Source organism: Haliaeetus albicilla, chromosome 8 (genome assembly GCF_947461875.1).
Source record: "Haliaeetus albicilla chromosome 8, bHalAlb1.1, whole genome shotgun sequence".
Taxonomy (NCBI): domain Eukaryota; kingdom Metazoa; phylum Chordata; class Aves; order Accipitriformes; family Accipitridae; genus Haliaeetus; species Haliaeetus albicilla.
The window spans coordinates 31,917,798-31,940,128 of record NC_091490.1 but is presented as its reverse complement, the minus strand read 5'-3'; the positions used below and the strand labels follow the sequence as shown (position 1 = coordinate 31,940,128).

The 22,331-nt window shown below is 37.8% G+C and overlaps 1 protein-coding gene across 1 annotated transcript in view; it reads left to right on the top strand.

Moving 5' to 3' along the window:
* Positions 1–22,331, top strand: part of HMCN1 (hemicentin 1) — a 210,070-nt gene that overhangs the window by 86,223 nt on the left and 101,516 nt on the right. Inside the window, exons 13-29 of the mRNA XM_069789569.1 lie at positions 44–171; positions 905–1,018; positions 2,235–2,393; positions 3,130–3,324; positions 4,474–4,572; positions 6,044–6,171; positions 8,197–8,341; positions 10,414–10,526; positions 11,941–12,100; positions 12,933–13,107; positions 15,557–15,684; positions 17,540–17,812; positions 18,860–18,955; positions 19,375–19,569; positions 20,634–20,764; positions 21,439–21,586; positions 22,091–22,217. Of these exons, the coding sequence (XP_069645670.1) occupies positions 44–171; positions 905–1,018; positions 2,235–2,393; positions 3,130–3,324; positions 4,474–4,572; positions 6,044–6,171; positions 8,197–8,341; positions 10,414–10,526; positions 11,941–12,100; positions 12,933–13,107; positions 15,557–15,684; positions 17,540–17,812; positions 18,860–18,955; positions 19,375–19,569; positions 20,634–20,764; positions 21,439–21,586; positions 22,091–22,217 (2,514 nt within the window). The remainder of the gene's footprint in view (positions 1–43; positions 172–904; positions 1,019–2,234; positions 2,394–3,129; positions 3,325–4,473; positions 4,573–6,043; positions 6,172–8,196; positions 8,342–10,413; positions 10,527–11,940; positions 12,101–12,932; positions 13,108–15,556; positions 15,685–17,539; positions 17,813–18,859; positions 18,956–19,374; positions 19,570–20,633; positions 20,765–21,438; positions 21,587–22,090; positions 22,218–22,331) is intronic.

The window sequence follows — 22,331 nt, the reverse complement described above, 5'->3', positions numbered from 1 at the left end:
TCTTTAACTAATCATTTTGGTTGGTTCCCTGTGTGTTTCCCAGGTATAGGTTGACCCCAGAAGGCACCTTAATCATAAGAAAGGCAGTTCCAAACGATGCAGGAGTTTATGGTTGCTTGGCAAGTAACTCAGCTGGCACAGAGAAACAGACATCCACCCTTACATACATTGGTAAGTAAAAGAAACAACGCAGTGAAATTAAAAAAGCAAACTAATACATCAACAGGGAGGAACTGTTAAAATTGGTAGAACCACGCATAACATACTGGTAGAAATTTCAAAAAACTCAGAAAAGATGTTGAACAGCTCACAAATGTCCTTTTTGTTTCCTATTCAAATCTGAGTAGTATTGTTAAGTGATATTTGGGGCTTAATGTTTCTTCTTATGCTGTTTTTAAGGAAAAAAAAAAAAAAACCAACAAACCCTAAAATTGGGTATTAAATTGAGGTAGGCTTGCAAACCTGAGTAGATCTTTGGAGAAGGAATTATGTGTCTGTAAATTCCTGTAGCGTGCTTAGCACTCTGGAGCCCTAGTCCAAATTGTGTACTCTAAACACTACATTAATATATTAATAGACTACTAAAATTTTTGATGACCAACATCTGGCTGGAGTGAAAGAGAGACTGAATCTTTTTACTTTCTACATGATCAAACTCTTCCACTTCTTTCCTTGAATTCCCATATAGTCTCTGTATGGTCCCAGTGTTCTGGACATTCCAGGCTCTACTTTTTCCTGTTTCCCAGTGTTTGTCACCTTACATGATTTTTAAGGCTTTCTGACTTTTAATGCAAATACTCTTCCATATAACAAGAGAAAATTCAAGTATTTCATGGTTTATGTCTTAAAAATGGCATATATTTTGGATGAGGAACTTAATTTTTTCTGTATTGTTTCTTTTTAGAGGGCCCAACTTTGACCATAGTTCAAAGTGAAATTCTGATTGCTCTTGGAGACACAACGATTATGGAGTGTAAAACAACTGGAATCCCACATCCCCAAGTTAAATGGTTTAAAGGTGCACTTCTTACTTTGTGTTTGGTTTATTTACTTTAGCAATAACATTCAGAACAATGATCTTGAAGTGACTTATTTTCTCAAAAGCTGTGTAGTTCCAACTAGTGACTGATCTGTGAAATTCTCTAAATCTAGAAGATGTGGCACTTAACCTCTAGGGCATAAATTCTTGCTCCTGTTTAAATACAGTGAATGAACATTCTGTAGCATATATAGTTTAAAAAAAAAAAAAAAGCTGAGCTTTTTGCCTACTTAAATAAGGTTTATTCTTGTGACAGAAAATGGTTAGCTATATGCTACAAAAATTGCAAAACATTTTTCTATTTTTCCTATTGGATCTTTGCTCGAATTCTTTTGAAATGCCTAGGGAACTTTTATTTCTTCTTTATTCCAAATCTCAGAGTTGTCTACTACAATTTCTTAAATAGGGGACCAGGATATTGGGTATCACAACTGCAGGAGTTTTCATAATATTAAGTCAAAGAATCCTGTCTCAAGACTGAACATTTATTCTCAGAAAAAGCAGTTGATGCCTGTGTGTTATTGTATAAACCACCTCCCTGCTGATTTTCTGGAAAACCAGTAATCTTGTTTGGTAGATATTGCCAACAGATAGCTTATCCAGTCCAATCCTTCATCTCTGACAGTGGCCGGAGGGAAGCACAAACCCTGTTGTGGTCTGTTTGTGAATAACTATCCCTCAAAGGAAGCTACTTCTGAACTCACTGCAGTTAGTGCTTGCCTTGCACTTTAAAGCAGGAGTCAATAGGCTTTGATACTCATCCTAAAAAGTACATGTGGGTGAATTCTGAATGTTACACATCAGTATTGTGGCTTCTGCTGAGCTTGAGAGGTAGCAGAGCTGTTTTCTAGGTTTTGTGGAGTTCCCAACTTGGTACAGAACTGGAAGACAAGTGGCTGCCACACATAGTCTCTAACTTGGAAGGAGAAATATAGCCTGGCACACTGTCCTAATGCTGATCTCTGTCCAAAGCTACTTGGGTTTGTGTTCTCCATGTGAAACAAATAAATAAAAAGGGATTGTATCTAATGTGGTAATGAATTTTCCACTCAGTTGAGCAGAAGTCAGAATGCTCATCTGCTAAATGAGTACAGGCACATTGTGAACTAATCTCAAACTTGCACCCTGTTTCGTTGGAATAATTTTGGTACATACCCTGTTTTATTTCAGTTACTTTTTTTCTGTCTGGACTTAGGTGACTTAGAGTTGAGGGCATCAGCATTTCTCATTATTGATACTCATCGGGGTCTTTTGAAGATCCAGGAAACACAAGATCTGGATGCTGGTGACTATACTTGTGTGGCTACCAATGATGCAGGGAGAGCTTCTGGAAAGATAACTCTAGATGTTGGCTGTAAGTAGCTTGCAATCTAAGGCAGTAAATACTCTAATTTCAGTGTTTCTGTATCTGGTCAATGGTGCCTTGTTTATTTGAACCTTTCTCACAAATACATGTAAGTCTGTGCTGGGAACATCTTTCTGGTGGTGTTCACTAAGCTGTTTCCTTGTCATATTTGGACTCCAACTTTCCTTCACTCTTACCTCTTTTGCTAAGCATAAAAGTTATGAGGAGGAAGAGAGGCAGAGACAGAGGAAACTGTTCAAACCTCAACCTAACATAGTTCTCAAGTAGAGAATATATTATACTAACTTAAGTTACTACATGTAACTTAGTCCTTCCTCTCCTCTTTTCCTAATTCTTTCTAACTGCTTGTGGCCTAACACATCACATCTTGTTAAATGCATGTTCCTGTCAGGCACATACACTTTCTGAAGCAATGAGCAATACTGTTTGACGGAGATGAGGAACTTAATAATGCTAACGCTTGAGCATGCACGTTCATCTGATGGGGGTGGCTGTATCTTTATTTCTTTGAGGTGTTTAGCCTATTTCTGAGCTCCTCGTTGTAAGTACAGAGCATGCGAGGCTGCTTTTGTAAGGTGTTGCTAGAGGTGGGAATCTGTTGTTAGAATAATTGTGCATAATGGGACATAAATTGAGGTCATCAATAGTGCAAGCAGAATGCTAATGTCATGTTGCAACCCCAAATCACTTTCTGTGTACTTTTTTTTTCTTTTTTTACCCCCAGCTCCCCCAGTTTTCACGCAGGAACCCAGTGATGAATCTGCAGATATTGGTTCAAACATCACGCTGCCATGCTATGTTCAGGGTTACCCAGAACCAAAGGTTAAATGGAGGCGGCTAAACAGTGCTTCCCTTTTCTCAAGACCATTCGCAGTTAGCTCTGTCAGTCAACTCAGAACAGGAGCTCTATCTGTTAACAGTAGGTAGACTGAACTTTTTAAAAAAAAGATTCCAGAATGAAATATGACACATGCAATGCGTTCAAGTTACTATACTCCTTTATAAAATTGTTAACTTTGTAAAAAGACTGGATTTTTATCAGAGATTGTATTTCTGATATTGACTTTATTGCTTTTGACATGCAGTTCATTTTCCTATGAGTTTGTGAATTCAGTGGTGTTTGGTCATCGGCTTCATTCTTCTTCATAGAAACTATTACACCTTTGTTTAAACATATGTGGGTTATGGTCTCTTGATACTGAGGAGCCATGGATTATGGATTTTCTTTTCTTTTTGTTTTCTTTTCTTTTTGTTTTCTTTTCTTTTCGTTTTCTTTTCTTTTCGTTTCCTTTTCTTTTCGTTTCCTTTTCTTTTCATTTCCTTTTCTTTTCGTTTCCTTTTCTTTTCGTTTCCTTTTCTTTTCGTTTCCTTTTCTTTTCGTTTCCTTTTCTTTTCGTTTCCTTTTCTTTTCGTTTCCTTTTCTTTTCGTTTCCTTTTCTTTTCGTTTCGAGAGAGAGAATAATTTCTAAACTCACTGTTTTAGACAAGTCCTAATTTGGGTAGTAACAAAAATTCTGCAAGTGGCTTTGTAATTTTACTTACTTAGAGCATTTCCATCACCCTTACACTAAGTAATATTATTCTGTTTTCTTAATTAGCTTTTTTATTCCTTTCTAGACATAATCAGGTTGGGTGCAGTAATTCCTCTCTACTGTACATACAGTGGGGTAGCTCATGTCTTATGTACTATTTTGTGGGTTTCTGTTCACATACAGACACACACTGCTGTATGTAGCAAGTAACATTGCATAGTTAATGCACTACATGATAGCATATGTACATGTAGGTATATAGTGTACTACTATATATTATTTATACACATTAGTATATACTAAAGTATATGCAATAAAGTGATGAAAATTATCATATATGTATGTATATAATGCTTTTTTTTACTCAAGTGCTCATATAGTCATTGCTTCTGTACTTGGTGACAGATGGAAAGGAATGATCTGACCAAAACTGAATATTTGAAACTGAAAGATAAAAGGATAGGGTATCCATGTATTGCAAACTTTTCAATATCATTTCAGATGCTGCAATCAGATCTCTTTTTTTCCCCCTCTAGATTTGTGGGTCAGTGATGAAGGAACTTATATCTGTGAAGCTGAGAACCAATTTGGAAGGATTCAGTCACGGCCAGCTACGATCACAGTAACTGGACTGGGTAAGACTGATTAATGTCAGCGACAACAGTGAAAGGGAACACTGGCACGTTTCAATACCTGGAGTACACTGGACGACATGAATAGTTGGTGGTGTTTGTACAACAAAAAGAATGTCTGTGGGTTATGTACCTACATGGTGACGTATCTACATGCTATATTTACACATATGTAATCATCCACAAAAACTGAATCAGAAGACATTTGCATGGAATATTGTAATGGATTTCTAACCTGCAAAATTCACCGAACATTGTCTTCTGACTGGCTACATTAATTTGAATTAGTTCCATCTACACTTTATAGCACAGCCTTTAAAAAAGTGATTTATCCTGTCTTCTGTTTCTTATTTCTAAGTAAATTTATTAAGGAATGAAAAATCACCATAATAAGGAATGCTAATGATGGGATTTCTACCATTTAATTCATCTTAAAAAGAAAAAAAAAAAAAAAGGCAGCAATGAACTTGCTTACGTCAGTGTTTTGATGTAACTGGGAAGGAATTTTAGTGATTTGAGAAGACAGTAAATGTCTAGCTTTGACAATAGCTGTGCTGTTAAGGAGTTGTTTATTACCTCAGTTGGACAATTGAAATAAAAGGAAAAATAATGCTATGGAATGTATACATCTGTGGGAGGATAAGAATGGAGTCCATCTGCCATCAAAGAAACCATTTGTTAACTTAGAATATGTAGTGGGAATCTGTAGTGCTAGCAGTATTTGATAGACATGTTTTTACTGATTTTAAAAGTGTTATTTAATACCCAGTACTTGAAATTAATTTACCAAGCATGTGCCCAGGGGTGCTTCCTGTTGGGTCTTTACAAAGCATGCAGAATTTTCTGCTGTGTTGTTGACCTCTCTTCTAATCCTTTAAAAATTTTATGCCCAAAAGAAATTACCACTTATTTTTTGTCCTCTCCAAATCTGCTGCTTTTGGTCTTTGGTGTTTTGCCTAAGTAAGGAAAAATAATATATCAGCTTGGTAACAGGGGAACATGAGTTTTTAGGGAAATGCTGGAGTGGATCCAATTTCAGATGGACAACGTCTTCCATTTGTTGGCATTCCTTAGTCTTAGGATCATTGTACGTGTATTCTTCCAGCTTCCTTTCTCTTCTATGCTACCCCACCCCTTCATTTGTTTCTTTCTTTTTTTCCTGCCTGCATCGTTGACATTTCAGATAGCAGAATCCTATCTAGTATTTTTTGTTGTAAAATTATGTTGGAACTCTCATGCTGTTTGTTGATGGCAATTTTTTTCTTGCCCCTTTTTTTCTTTCTACTTAAATTGTATAGTTTTTATTGTAGGAAATGTTTCTTGCTCTGTATTTCTATAGTACTTTGCACAAGGAGACCTTTGTCTGATGCTGCTGCAAGTAGCGTTAGTGACAAAAATAATAATAAATTGTAATACTTTACATGAATATATAAAAACTCCTAATAATTTATTCTAATTCTTTCTTTTGTTCAAGTTACACCTCTGATTGGAGTAAGTCCAGCCACAGCTAATGTAATTGAGGGGCAGCAGCTTACTTTGCCGTGTGTACTGCTTGCTGGAAACCCCATTCCAGACCGGAGGTGGATTAAAAACAGTATGGTGGTAAGACTGTGTTGCTTCCTGTAAGATTTATTGGCAGAGAAAATCTATGATTGACATTTCAAGCCACGATAACAACTTGGTTTAATTTACAAAAGTTGATGTACAAATATACTGATAGATTTTATGCTTAGAAGTAAAGATGCTTCACGAGATTGGACTGGCTCGCTGGAAACAAGGATCCAATGTCATCAAGGTGAATTACAGCACATAACCACCACTCAACAGGAGCTGCTGCCGCCTCAGGAGAAGCCAGTTATCTGTATCTGTAAGACAGTAGCTGTTTCTGAGTTTCTGCCAGTGCTGTCATTCAGAGTACAGTCATTCCCCTGAGAAGTGATTGTTTATTACCGTTCAAAATATGAAAGTGGAAGTGTGCATCCTGACGGTTATGCCTCACTGATCACTGCCGTGCTAGGAAATTTCTAACTCTGAAACATAGATGAGGGAATAGGAGATGGTAGTGGGGGATGTGAAGGTTTAGAAAAGAACTTGAAACCAAAGTATTTGTGAATTGTTCTTTTATCTTCTATTTTACTTACTTTCAAAGCAGTTTTATGCATTCTTGTTAGCTCTTGGATTTCAGCCTTGGGCTCTGAATATAGGAATGCTGGTGAAATATACCTACCAGAATGACAAAAGTGCTGGAATTTAAACCCTGGTAACTGAAAAGCAATTATTTTTCCCCATTTTTTAAAAATAAAGATAACAGAAAATTTCTGTAGATTTAGGATTTTTTTAATATCATGACTTTTACTGTTGCTGATGGGATGAGATGAATGTCAGTATCCCTGTACCGTATACTCCTTTCCTAGTGGTCCACTGCTCAGAGCATGAAAGAGTATGTTTTCTTTCCCTCTTGGGAGCATGCTGTTGCCAATTTATAACTCCTGCAGACAGAAAGGTGGTGTAGACACCGCACCGAGCTTAGTTGTCTGAGTGAAGTTTCATTTCTTTAGTAGTAGCAAAATTACTGACTTTAACATCCTTATGAAGCTGTGCTTTTTATCTTGCTTGCTAATTTCTCCCTAAAGCCATTTCTACACAGCTGTAATTAAAAAATAATAGCAAAATGTTTTATTTATTGTCACCAAGCAGAACCCTGCCTGGCACTACCTGACCCTTCGCTTGCTAGTTTTCTGCTCAATTTTTTTTATCACTGAGAATCATTGGCCTTTTCTTTAGACTGTGTAAGTGCAAGTAGCACAAGCTGTAACTTCTGTGAGAAATACTGGCAGGATCCTCCTTGTTGAGTTGCTAATTCCTCAGTATAGTAGTTCTAGTTTCCTGTAATTGTAAGCTCATGGCAAAAGCTACACTCCAAGGAAAGTGAGTGTTGGAGTAAGTTATATTTAGAGAAGAATGCAGCTTTTTCTGAGCATGGCATGACTGGAACAATTTTGCATTCTAACAACCTTTCTGTAAGGCAAGTCTATGTTGCAGAGCTCATGGATTTTTTTTAATGTTGCTACAGGGTATATAACTTTTAAAAAATTACTCTTTGGTGAAAGTTAAAACTTCTCTTATCTTTCACAATGGTATGCTTCAGAGCTGATCTCTTCTACTTGATAGATATGGCACGTTTGAAGTTTTTGATAACTGTAAAAAAAAAAAGGAACTATTTGTGGAAGAAGAACAAGTCATTGCACTCATCAAGAGCTGATCTATGATCAAATTTGGTTACTGGAATAACATAAAAAAATGCAGTAAAATAATTCAGCTAAATTTGGTTTTGCTTCAATGCATGATTATAAGCATGAGTGGCAGTTCTATATGTGCTGCAGCAGAGCAGAGTTGCTGTTGCAGATCTTAATCTCACTCCAGCAGTAAATACAAGGTGATACAAAATTCTTATTTAAAATTAGCTTTTTATGAAAGATGGAAAGTAGGAAAAGCTCTAGTAAAATTCTTCAGGAACATATAATTTTTAAGAATATGAAACAGTCAAGTAAAGCCATGCTGCATCCCAAAGTAAACATTACCAATGAGTATTTTCTTCAGTAAAACATTACATCGCTCTTTTGGCAGCTGGTTCCCAATCCCTACATTAATGTTCGCAGTGATGGAAGCCTGCACCTTGAAAGAGTTCGGCTGCAGGATGGTGGTGATTATACCTGCATGGCAAGTAGTGTTGCTGGGACAAGCAACAAAACTACTACTGTTAATGTGTATGGTAAGGAACACTGTCTTGTTGCTTTTGAATGCAAGATGAGAGTGCATTTCCTACTAACAGCAGCTTTCACTAGAGCTTTTTTGTTACAGTTATACTAATTTCTCAGATTTCCTCTTTTGTCATGATGTTACTTTGTAAAGTAACATGCTGGGAAATTGGATCCACTGCACAGGAAAGAACTGAGCGATTGAGACTGTTTCTAAAATAAAACAAAAATAACACCATTTTGTGATGGTAAAGGATCCTTATTGTTAAACATCTACAAAGGTTGGGCTGTGCAGTCTTCATCTCTAGCTTTATTAAAAAAACAGATGCAAGTGGAAATCTACTGGAAAACCATGAAAAGTGCTGTCTGGGGTTTCATAATTGGTATAAGGAAGCACAACTCATGGGAGAATTAGAATTCAAATGAATTATTAGTTTGGCAAAATGTGTTTGGGTTTTTTTGTGTCGTGTTCCCCCCCCCTTTTTTTTTTCTTTAATTAAAACATACCAAAAATTACACTGACAGCAAGACAAAGTGTTAGCATTGTGGTAACCCATCTGTATTCAGCTGAAGATGCTTGTATTAAGTCTGTGTGGGGTCACAACCACTTCATGGTTTACAGCCTGAAATTTTCTCACATGTTAAATTAATCATGGGAGATTTATTTTAAGCTTCACTGAAGATGCTGGAACATCCTTTTATGTTAGGAATAGCTGTTATTTTTTAACACAGGCAAGTACTCAGTGTCTGATTAGGTCTTTGTCGTGGTTTAACCCCAGCCAGCAACTAAGCACCACGCAGCCGCTCACTCACTCCCCCCCCATCCAGTGGGATGGGGGAGAAGATCGGGAAAAGAAGTAAAACTCGTGGGTTGAGATAAGAACGGTTTAATAGAACAGAAAAGAAGAAACTAATAATGATAATGATAACACTAATAAAATGACAACAGTAGTAATAAAAGGATTGGAATGTACAAATGATGCGCAGGGCAATTTCTCACCACCCGCTGACTGACACCCAGCCAGTCCCCGAGTGGCGATTCCCTGCCCCCCCACTTCCCAGTTCCTAAACTAGATGGGACGTCCCATGGTATGGAATACACTGTTGGCCAGTTTGGGTCAGGTGCCCTGGCTGGGCATGAGAAGCTGAAAAATCCTTGACTCTAGTCTAAACACTACTGAGCAACAACTGAAAACATCAGTGTTATCAACATTCTTCACATACTGAACTCAAAACATAGCACTGTACCAGCTACTAGGAAGACAGTTAACTCTATCCCAGCTGAAACCAGGACAGTCTTCCATGTCAACACTAGTTTCTGGCATATTTCAGAACTTGAGAACAGAAAGGAGTATATTTGTATGTTTTTGGAAAGAACTAGTTTTTGGTATTTAGCCTTAAATCTGATCTTTTTTTCTGTTGTTAATTCAAAACCAGCTCAGTTAAGTAGGGGATCTGGGGTTGTTTTTATCTCTTGTTATTGATTTTGTGAACTGATCTGGTATTTTTATGCAAGTTCATCAAGACTGACTGCAGTCAGTTCCTGCAGAAACCATCACTGCAGTTAGCACAACTTTGTAGTTTTTATAACAAAGACTAAATGAGCTTGGAGTGTGATCAGTTCTTCACTCTCATATCTGCTCTGTTCAAAATGTTGTCCATCGATGGAAATTGATTCAGCACCAATCTTGTGAAAGGTGCTGTATAGGTTGAATCATGTACAGTACTGTTTCAGTAAGCCTAAAATGTTGTCAGAGGATATTGTGACAAAGCCTTTCTGAAATGATTGCAATCAGCTATGTGAAATACCTACAGCTAGTTTGAAACTATACGTACCTAATCCAATGACCAACCTATAGCTGACATGCTTTGATATGAACAGGTATTTATTCTGTTATGAAAGACTGGAGAGTGGAGAGCAAAGTGGCTGGTCATTGTCAACATTAGGATTCAGAGAACAGGCTGAAAATGCCCAAACCCTGCTGCCTGTATGAAGTAGTAATTGAATATAAGGATTTTATTGTAAGAGTTGTGCCATGGTTTGAAATGTCTCCTGCATGTGTTTAATATTTGCATTTATTTTTAGTTCTGCCTGTTATTCAGCATGGACAGCAGATATTCAGCACCATTGAAGGAACCCCAGTAACATTACCATGCAAAGCAAGTGGAGTTCCTAAGCCATCTATTGTCTGGTCCAAGGTAATTTCTCATCTTTGAGCTGTTCATGGTGAAAGATGAATTGAATGCATCATTTAGTTGTCATAAAAACTATATGCAAGAAACATGGCCAAAAGCATCAGTTGTGAGGGACCTGCAAATCTCTATTTATTCATATCTGCTTTTGTTTCTTGGAGCAGTGCTTTCTGGCCATGGTCCAGCCATAGATCAACGTTCTATTCTTTAGAAGGGCTTTGGTTATCACTGTGTTTTTGTTTTTAACACTTTAGAAATTGTTCATGTTCCTGTTGTGAATTGATAATTTGAGATTAGGCAACCTGCCACAGATTGACAGTTCATTTTTGTTTTGGAGCCTTACTTTAAGATGAATTTTTCCTCTGAGGTGTGTCTAATAGTGGCATTCTGGGGTTAATGTTCTGTCACTTTTCAATCATGTCCTTGACAAGGTGTCTACTGAGGAGGACCTCAAGCTTTTGGAGAATTTGTCTGAAAGTCAGGCTCCCCGCCCCCCCCCTCCCCCCCCCCCCCCCCGCCTTGAACAGCGTAATTTCTGGTAATAACAGTTATTTGGGATATGTTGCAGTTCAAATGACATTGCTGTGAAGGCACTATTGTGTCTCAGAAGTTGTGCAGATGTAACTGATTGGGACCTTATGAACAGCTTTGTGAAAAAGAAGGAATAGAACATGGTTAACTGTCTTGGTTTGGTAGGGAGGAAAACATGGGAGGAGTGTTTTTTCTTAATTATCACTTACAACATTCAATACAGACAAGGAAGGATCTGCTGACTAAGAAACACTTTATATAATGTATACAAGATCTATTTGGACATTGGAAATCAATGTCAAAATTAACTCAGTTGAAATCTTGACTTCTTAATTTTCTTTTAAGAATTGGGGTCTGTAAAATGTAACAAGTTTTCTGCATAAGAATCCCTGTGCTTCTGCTCTTGTTACTGCTTAGACAGTGGCCCTTAAGGAGTGTGAAAAGTTAGTTGAAGTTAGTTAATTTGTATGGAAGGAATTTTGGGGCCAGGCTTCTTAGTTAATATAAAATATTTTGTGCATCTCGGCCATAAACAATGGAATCAGTACTGTAATATAAATTAAAACATTGCTCAATTTAGTCAGACTGCCTGCAAATTGTTTGGTCTACAGAACTGCATTAAAGAGCATGGAGCATATTGCACAGTAAAAAATTAGACCCAGTGTTATATTACAAATACGGTATCTTTCATACAAAGAATGGGTCGCAGCAATGGGGTAAGCTAGGGGAGATGCTACAGGCCGTAACAATTTTTATATTCTTTTAATAATTTTAATGTTTTCATTAGATTTTATCACTGTAAGCTTTAGCTTTTATTGAATTAAACAGTTGTAATTTGGTTTATTTTAGAAAATCCATGCACTATGGACTTTTTTTTTTCTTTCCACAGAAAGGAGAAGTAATTTTTCCCAGCAATGTGAAATTTTCTGCAGGGTCTGATGGAAGTCTGTATGTAGTTTCACCAGGGAGTGAAGAGACTGGGGAATATGTGTGCACTGCAACAAACGCTGCTGGTTATGCTACACGGAAAGTCCAGCTGACTGTCTATGGTATGTATGAGCTAAAATCAAATAGAGTGTTATTGTCTGTCTCCTGTTGCATTCTACTTTAGACGGTAAAACCCACTCGGGTGGATTGTGAACTAGGATACCCACAGTGCAAACAGAATTTAAACTAATCTCTAATTGGTGCTTTTGACTTTGTCCTAGATCACTGGATCCACATACTAGGCAATTTTACAAATGGCTGATACTGAAAGGCCTATTCTTCAACCATTATGATTCTCTTAAAACCTCCTGATTCCTGTTACCTTGAGTTCATGGACTAGGATCTTGGGCTGATCATAATTTCATCTTTTATGGAAGTAGATAGGAAATATCTGTATAGGAATGGAATTTCCTGCTGGTAGAAGAATGAAGATCCATTAATCCCACCAGTCCCAAAGCTTCCTACCATCTCCCAACATTACAAGAAGTTTGATTTAGGTGTAGGCTTGCTTTGCAAGGCTTTTATGGCTTGTAAGTATTGGTGCTGTAGTGTAACATAGTTCAGGTATTGGTTGCAAACTACCTATGCAATACAGAGCTCAGCATGTGTCTGAACTACATAGATCTGTTGCTATCCAGCTTTTTGGGTAGATAGTGCAGTCTTGCTGGTGTTTGTGGTATGACATGTAGGCATCAGCCAGTGTCTGAGCTGCAGGCACTGTATATCAGCATTACAGTGATTTATGTCTATTGCAGACATATCATTCAAAATAAGATTGTAATGTTATATACCTCGTTAAAAAATAGATGTTTAATCTGAAGTAAAACTCTGTGGTGTTACATTTGTACAAATACATATATTCATTGCAGCTTCTTAACATGTTCCATGTTATAGTGAAACCTAGAGTATCCAGGCCTGGCGACCAGCAAGGAAATGCGTATGATAAACCCATAGAGATCTCAGTCATTGCAGGGGAAGATGTCACACTTCCATGTGAAGTGAAGAGCTTGCCACCCCCCATAATTACCTGGGCCAAAGAAATGCAGCTTATATCTCCATTCTCTCCAAGGTAACAATGTTTGATGAAAACAAAAGAAAAGTGAAATTGTGTCTAAGCTTTCAAGACTTTGGAAGGGCATATAATTTCTAATCACCACAGGATCAATCAGAAGGTATTAAGTTGTCCTGCATGAGGACCCTGTTTTACTAGGTCTTGAAACTCTCTTTCCTGAACCAAGTGTATGTCTCTTTCCGAAGGATACTAAGATCATGCATCATTGTACAGCTTCCACTCCAGTGCATGTTTATATGCAAACGCAGGAGGCCAAGACAAAAGACATCCTGTTATATCTGTACTGTGGTGGTGCTCAGAGACCCACATAATCTGTGCCTGATTATAAATGTTTAAAAACTGTTTTTCTTTTCTTAAGCACTTCATATTTATGCTCAGGGGAGCATTGTCTGTTATTCATATGATGACTGGGCTGCCAGTAGAATACAGATGATTATAAATGTTTGGGAGTGCTTACAAGGGATTATAGCTCTCTGTGTTTTGGATCCAAAAACTCTCCAGATATTCTTGAACATGTGAAAACATAGCTAAATGCTGATAAAAATGTTGAGTTGACAACCTTAGAGAATGAAGAGTTGGGGACTGTCTTGTATACAGCATGGGCCACAATGTTGGAGTTCTTCCTTATTATTTTAGTATGGTGCAAAATAAGAGAGGAGACAAGTAGGTGATTATTCTCTGTATGTTCCCAGTTGAAGTGCCAGGTACTCTCATGGGGTGTGCTAGTGCTTTCTAGAATTCAGGATACCTCAGAAAGGGTAAAGTCTACAGCTGTATTCATAAACCAGGAAACAGAAATGCTGGCCAAATGTCCACTGTAGCGATTGCTGTGCCTGTTGTCTAGTGTCTCTCAGTGATCCAAGTGGAAGGAGTCAGCCAGTGTCTGAGCTGAGTTAAGGAATCGTACAGACCTGAAGGTGAGCCTCTTTCCCTTGTGGCCAGATCTATACCTCAGAGCCACCCATTCCAGCAGGTCTGCAACAGCCTCGGCAACTAAGAGCTGCTGGGCCAGCATATTTGGTGAAGGAGGCTTGTGCCTAGAGAGTTGATTTGTAGTTAGTAATCTGCGTGTAATTTTCTGCTGTGTCCGACGAGCATGTTGCATGCACTGACGAATCCATGTTCTTGGTCCCTTACTTGTCCTCATTTTACCTCGGGAGACATTGATAAATTAAGCTACTTGCTTATGGCTGTTGTGGAGAGATCCAAGTTGTCCAGAGTAACAGAACTCCAGCTCAGCCCATTCCATAAAATTGTTTACAGATGTCAGCAGAGGTTAAAGAATTAGTCCAAACAAAATTGTTTGAGACCACCCAAAGATGATGTTAGAAATGTGACCAGTAAACAAAAGATGACTGAAATCAGAAATGAAGGAACTTTTATTGGAAAGCAAATGTAATTAGTGCACAAAATAATGGAAGATAAGTTGCCCCAGCAATCTATTGTTTGGGGTTATTAAGGAAAAAAAAAAAAAAAAAGGTTTGGAAAGATATAGGCAGCAAAGGAGGAATCATAGTATCAGACAGATTTGGGTGGCCTGGAGGAAATACACTTCACTTTCTTTCCATTCATTTCTCCGGGCCGTTGCAATCCCCAAATTCACCATTTATGCTCGTATGATAACGTTGTCCTAATTAGACAGTGCCAGAGAAAGGAAGACAGATGATACCACCAATTCCCACCAAGTTTGCCTAAATTTTCTATGTAACCTTGAGTGCTAGACTCGAATTTCTTCTTGTCAGTTCTTAGCTGTCATTTTTTCTTCCCTCCTCATTTATTTTCCCTATCTTTATTACTTTTGACTTCTACATAAGATTTTGGCTTAGCTGGCCAATGTATCTTGTAATGTTACAGGCCTGTGACCAGAACTGTAGCAAAAATTAATGCTATGTAGTTAACTATTTACTGATGAATAATGACAGTTTCTATAAACACCAGAACTGGCAGTTTTGAATCGGAATACTCTTCAGAATCCTCTTTTCCATCTTGAATCAACGTAACATCTTTTTTTGCCAAGATGAAGTAGTATCAAAAGTTGTTTAACTTTCTGATCCTGCTGACCTGGGCTGAGCAAAAAATTTGACAGGAGCTTGAAGGGCTCCATTTCTGTACCTGTTTGTTTTTGTTGGGGTGTTTTTTTGTTTGTTTGTTTTTTCATTTCTAGAAACAAGACAGATTTTAATATGTCCTGTAAGTAGCTAGAACCAAACTTTGTAATTTGGATGTTACATTTTAGATATTTGCTGTATATTCTGAATGTAGTGGCTCAGTAAAGAGTTAGAAAAAATTAATAAATGTAAGTCATAGTTCAGTAATATGGCACAGGTCAGTGTGCCTTGTAGAATGGTGGTCTTTTAGCTCATAGCAATAATTAGCAATGTGTAAGTAGAGGTCATTCACTTTTCAATACATGTTTATACAGTGTATCTGCTTCTTATTTTTCCAGACACACTTTTCTACCCTCAGGGTCAATGAAGATCAGTGAGACACAAGTTTCAGACAGTGGAATGTATATCTGTGTAGCCACAAATATTGCTGGGAATGTGACTCAGTTAGTGAAGCTAAGCGTACATGGTAAGTTTTAACTTAAAGGGTAATCATCTGCAAGTTTCTGCATGGAATTTAGCATCACACAGAGCTTTTCAAATGTTTTCCCTTATGTACATTAAGTTACTATTGACCTATATTATTTCAGGTCATATTATTTTCATGTGCAAGTTGTTATTTATTATGTGGAAAGGAAATATTGTATACACACACACGTGTACATATATATACACATGCACACCCCCGTTCCTTTAACGTTCCTTAGACTCGTGGAAGAATTATAGCACAATATGACATTTTACTCTTTTTAAGTCAGCCAAAGGGATTTTAAGAGCTGAAACCTTTTGTTCTAATGCACTTAGATGTTCTCTGTGCAAGAGGTTTCTCAGCAGTAAGTTTGCAAATAGTGGCTGAGAATAGCAAAGTTTGATGAGGCTTATAGGTATCAAGTTCCCACCTACTTGATGGGAATTAAATATCCAAACTCTTTTGGTAGCAAATGTCAGTTTGCTTGCACACCTGCTCAGGTGGTAGCGAAACTAGTGTGCAACTCTGTCACCTGTTGATAGGCAGCTGCTCCTGTCTTTGTGCACAGCTATATGCATATACGTTCCGCTGTACCCACCTTTGCAAATGAATACCTTAACCCACCTTACCATACTTTCTCTATTCAAACCAGCACCCTGTGCTTGTGCCCACCTTCCTCTCCCCCTCATTAAAGGTCTCTACTCACTCTTGCTCAAGCTAGGGCCCATGTGCCCTTCCCTCTCCTTTTTACCACAGATCATCACGTTGTCACTCCCTTGTCTCGCTCCTACTCTCCCCATCCTGGGGCCCCAACCACAGTCTCTTAACCACTTACACAATGTCATGTATTGTAAGCTCAATGCTCTCTCATTTATTCCTCCTCACCTGTGTCAGACAGAAACACAGGTTGTGGCATATGCACCTCCTGCCAGTGCTAAAGCACATAGGAGAGTGGGTGCAGGAGCAATGGCCTGGCACAGCCCAGACGAGGCTGATCAATAGTAATTGTAGGTGTATAGATAGCTGTCCTGTGGTTCATGTTGCTGTACAGTTTGGAAGTGTTGTTGCCAATGCCCATTGCCAGCTCATGTCTTTGAAGTGGACCACATACCATAAATGTACCAGATTGGAACTCCTACCCCCAGCACCTCTGAAACCTTCAGATGACACTAATTCAATTATAATGGCTGTAACAAACTACTGTCTGGTTCTGTGTATAGAGAAGTCTGATATCAGTGCACATCTTTGTTTATCTGTAATTGTACGTTAACAGAGAGTCTGGAATAATGGCACTTGTTATTGTGTCAGACATTCTTTATAAGTCTTTTTATTGTCAATGATCCTTAGAAAGAAAAACATTGTGGCAAAAGAGTTATGTTGGATTTATATTATTCTTTGGGACGAGCAAAATCTCTTCCACTCAGATTTTATCTCCTTGTCTGAACTTGTGTTTGGAAGCATACAAAGATCTGGGAGTAGGGGAAGGAAATTAAAATATCAAAAGGAAAATTAACTTTTTATGATAAAAACTTTTGAATTGTTTTGTGTTATCAAGAGCCAGTACCCATAGCTCTTCAAAGGCACTTGGTATAACAATATTACACTAACCATGGAAGTCATGCAGTAGAATTTGAAATGTAGCTGCTCCAAATAAGTTAAGCAGTAGAGTATCATACATCCTATCCTATGTAGAGAGCATGCAGCTCTGCTTCCTTAGTCACCTGAGGGAATTTGGTTTCAGTGAATATGGAAGGATGTTTTCTAAAATGACAAAGAAACAGAAAAGAATTTCCTTCAAGAATGATGTTGTACATCACTTTCTTCACATTCTATGGACTAAACTTGTCTTCCCTAGTTCCTCCAAAGATACAGCGTGGGCCTCGAGTTTTGAAAGTCCAAGCTGGCCACAGAGCTGACATACCCTGCAGTGCCCAGGGGATCCCTCCTCCAACAGTCACTTGGTTCAAAGGCAGAAGTGCTGTGCCGATAGGTGGTGGGCAGTTTATCCACAGCCTGGATGGAGCTCTAAGCATCAGCAACGTCCAGCTTCCTGATGCTGGAATCTACAAGTGTGTCGCTAGTAATGTAGCGGGCAGCGATGCATCAGAGATAACAGTACAAGTTCAAGGTATTTATATTGGGGCCATAATCTTGCCTCCTGCCCTGGCTAGGTGTCATTTCATGCCAGTGTGTCTGGTTTATGATGCAAAATCCAAATCTGTTTTAGATGTTATGTTCTGATGTTAATTAAGGAAAATTAGAATAGGCAAATAGTCTTTGGAGAGTTTGCAGAAATAAGAAAAACAAATTCAAAATATATTACTTTAATTAAAAAAATCTTCAAGCTACTTATGATTTGGTTTTGTAGTAGGTAATTAAATTCAGATTCCAGTATGGGAAACCTCTTTGTCAAATATTATCTCTGTGTATTCAGTTGTCTCACATTTTCACAGACCGTCTCTGAACCTCAGAGCCTGGTGTCACAGCTTTAAACACAGCGGAATTTTTCACGAGCTGAAATTGAGCTCTTCACTCAATCAGTCGGTATGCTATTGAAATGGTGATGGGGCAGCAGTGGTCAATGTACCAATTTAAATATGTAGTATAACTCCTCACCTGATGGACTGACAGACATCAATGTAGCATGGCTGACTTAAGCTACGCAGGCATTATTTCTTCTTTGTAATAGTTGGAAGGCAACATTCTGATCCCTTTGGATTAGAGGTGCTGAGAACTGCTTGTTACAAACAACAAAGAACTGCCAGTAACTTTACTTAATTATAAAATTCTTTGTATAGTGTCAGACCACATAAAAATTTAAAATGAGATGGAAGAACAAAGGATGGTAGTACTACTAATATGTGGTATGAGAAAAAACAGTTTAAATAGTATTTTTCAGATTTTGCAGAAAGACTGTCTCTGCCTTCAAAACAAATACAGTGGGTTTTAGAGAGAACCAGTTTCAGTCAAAGCCTCTTTGTACTGCTTACTTCCTAAATATTCCCGTGGAAATCAAGACTGCTTGTGTAGTATACTTCATCAATGTTAAGAGGGTTATTGGAATCTGACCTTCTGTGAAGGAGAGAGACTTAGAAGTGTTATGTATTGCCAGACTGTATTTTTCACATTTGGGAGCAGAGTTCAAGAGTTTTTTTGGGGTCTAATTTTCTTTCAGAGTCTCCTACTATTGAGGATCTGGACCCTCCCTACAATAGTCCCTTTCAGGAAAGAGTGGCAAATCAACGCATTGCATTCCCATGCCCAGCAAAAGGTGTGTATTATTGTTGCCACCTTTAGTGACAAAAGTGTATTTTCCTGTTGACCATTGAAAATTACTAAGTTTCTGTGTACTCCTTGTCATGATAAAAAATATACATTCTGCACAGTATTTTCCATATATACTTTATGTGGAAAAATTCAAACTAACAGTGATTTAAATAACCACCATGTGCAGAAGTTCTGTGAAAAGTCATTGCTAGCCAACAAGGATATTATAATGTTTAGGACTGAGATTTTTAATGTTAAAATCATATTTTAACAGTTGGGGCCGCCTCTAAGTTTGAAAGCTCATAGCCTCCCTGTGCATTGTCCTTGCCAGTAAGACTTCCAGCAAGCAGTGGGAATTGTTTGAACCTTTCTTATTCTGAGCTGAGCGAACCGTTTCTTGAAGTTTCACCTTTTTCTTGTTAGGTATTCCAAAGCCCATTATCAAATGGCTACGTAATGGAAGAGAGCTGACAGGCAGTGAACCAGGGATTTCAGTTCTGGAGGATGGGACACTGCTGATCATAGCTTCTGTTACACCTTCTGATAATGGAGAGTATATCTGTGTGGCAACCAATGAAGCTGGAAGCACAGAAAGGAAATACAAACTGAAAGTTAATGGTAAATAATAAATGCAACTATCGGGGAACTGTTTTTGAAGAACATCTTCTCTTTTATTGTTGGAAATTGCATGCCCCAGATCTGCCCATGTGCAGTTAAATTATAAAATCTAATCTGAGTACTTGCATTTGTATTATTCTGATTCCCTCTATAATTTTTCTACTGTTTTTGTTTTCTGTGACTTTATGCACAAACCATCTTTGTTTCGCTCGAAGAGCTAGGTGCATCTCATTTCCTCTAGTTATACTTGAAAACTTTAATGCAAGTAACAAATGAAGACTTTTGTGCGGTAGAAATTAAAGATTGGGTGATGGATCTGCATTTCAAATATAAATATGAGAAAAGTTATTTAACAGAATGAACATAGAATAAGAGAATTCTTGCTCCTGATATTCTTTTTCCAGAATCCTAATTGGAAAATAGAAACTCTACAGGTGGCCTTGAGATATGCTTTGATATTTTGCTTCTTACAGAGTAGTTTTATTTCAGCCTTGTTCACTTCCTATGACAGTTGGTTCTGATGCCTGAGCAGGATTATATCCTTACCTTTATTCTGAAAAAAGGAGGAATTCCATTTTGTACCAGCAGGGCTCATTAGTGGGGTTTGAATTTTCTAATCCACCACATAAAGCCATTCACTTTGGATTCATAGTGGGACAAATGAGAGGCAGATGGTCTTGGGGATGACTGGAGCAGTGAGGAGGAAGGATGACTCTCTAGAACCTGCTTCTAGAATATGTTAAGCAAGTAACGTTGGATTTTAAAACTAAGATTAAATTTAAGATTAAATTTTAAGATTATTCTCTTAAAATGTTGATGGTGATTGTGTTTGAGTGTATTTCCCTGGGAATCTGTTATTGGGCAAGAGAAGACTGTTTTTTGATAAAGAGAAGAAAGGACACAGGGAGGTATGTCCAGATCCAAAAGGCAAATGGAAGCATTGGGGAGGGAATGAAGAAGGTCTGAGAAATTTAGATTACAGAGTCACTTGACTTGGGGAGAAGGAGAAAGCGGGAAATCAGTGGAATAGAAGGCTTAATACATGACTTTGAACTTTCTTGTAGTTCCTCCTGAAATTAGAGATCAAGAAAAGGTGACAAATACATCCGTAGTTCTTCATCACCCTGTAAGTCTCTTCTGTGAAGTATCTGGTAATCCCTTCCCAATCATTTCCTGGTATAAAGAAGATATCCAGGTATGTACGGTTAACTTAATTGAAGTAACATAGCCATCATCAGTCAGTTTTCTGTTGTCTTTTGAGTGCTTGGTATGAGAGCTCACTTAAAGTAAATACATGTACATGCCTTTATGTGTATTTAAACTGCACTAGGAACTCCCACATGGAAAGCCAGCCAAACATGGCTAATCCATTAGTTCAGCTGTTCAATAAGTCAAAAGTAAACTCTTTATTTTCAAGATTCCCCTAAGAATTAGCCCTATCAATCTCCCAGTATTGTAGATGCCAGAGTCCTTGCAGAGGGGACCAATAATGGTATTTTCTTCATTCTATAGATGGAGAAATAAGAACTCTTGGGGGTGATTTGGATTCTTTAGGATTATCCTTGAGTCCTATGCTTCTACTTGTAGCTGATAAGTGATAGTTTAAGATGAGGAGAGACTCCTTTATGCACCTTTGTGCCTGAACATTACCCATAGACAAAGAATTTCTTTGGTTTTCCCACTCTATTGTATTTTGAGCTACGAGTCATATTGAATAGATTGCAGAAGTTGAGCAGATTAGTGCTGTAACTGAAAGGGAAAACAGATTATGCTTAGACTAAAACTACCATTTTCTTATAAAAATCCAGCTGTGATATTTGGCTGATATAACTTGGATCACATAAGGCTAATATCTCGGGTTCTTTTAAGGTTGTGGAAAGCAGTACTCTCCAGATTTTGCACAACGGGAAGATACTGAAGGTCCTTAAAACTGCTACTGATGATGCTGGACAATATTCATGCAAAGCCATAAATGTAGCAGGAAGTTCTGAGAAGCTGTTTAACCTAGATGTACTAGGTTAGTTCTATGTTTTTGGGGTTGTTTTTGTTTGTTTGTTTTTTTGTTTTTTTTAAGATGGTAATCTGAAAAAGAGTTGATATTTAAGAAGCCAATAAATTTAAACTTATTATAAATAGGTTTTTCTTCTTACTGCCCATTAAATATTGGCTGCCAAAGCACTCATCATGATGGCTTTTGAATACTTAAAATTCGCCATTCTTGTAGTAACACAGACAAAATGCTGCTTTTCATTACTGGATTTTGGTCTTTGATACTTTTTTTTGTATTTTGAGTGTACAGCAGTCTAACACAGGAGTTGTTTTACATACAGTTCACCAGCACAAGTGTGGAAGTGCTTGTCATGGTAGAAATGATGTTGTGATCTAGCAGGAGTCACTTTGCAGTGAAAAGTAAAGTTGTTTCAAGGGAATAGTATGATGCACTACTGCATTTCTTCCAGTTTCATAGCATACCTTCTCTGGTTAAATACCAGTTCTTCCTGTAATGTTTGTCTTTTTAAAGTTCCACCAAGTATAATAGGTGCTGATATCCCCAGTGAAATTGCAGTCATCCTCAACCAGGAAGTCAGTCTGGAATGTAGAGCCAAAGGCTTCCCTTTTCCTGACATACACTGGTTCAAAGATGGCAAGTAAGTATATTATAGCTTTTGTGATTTGTGTCTAGGTTATTCCTCCCTTAGAACATAGAAGGTGTACTGTACCACCAAGCTCTTCTTTTAACTAGTGTTAAGTTATTGGCATCG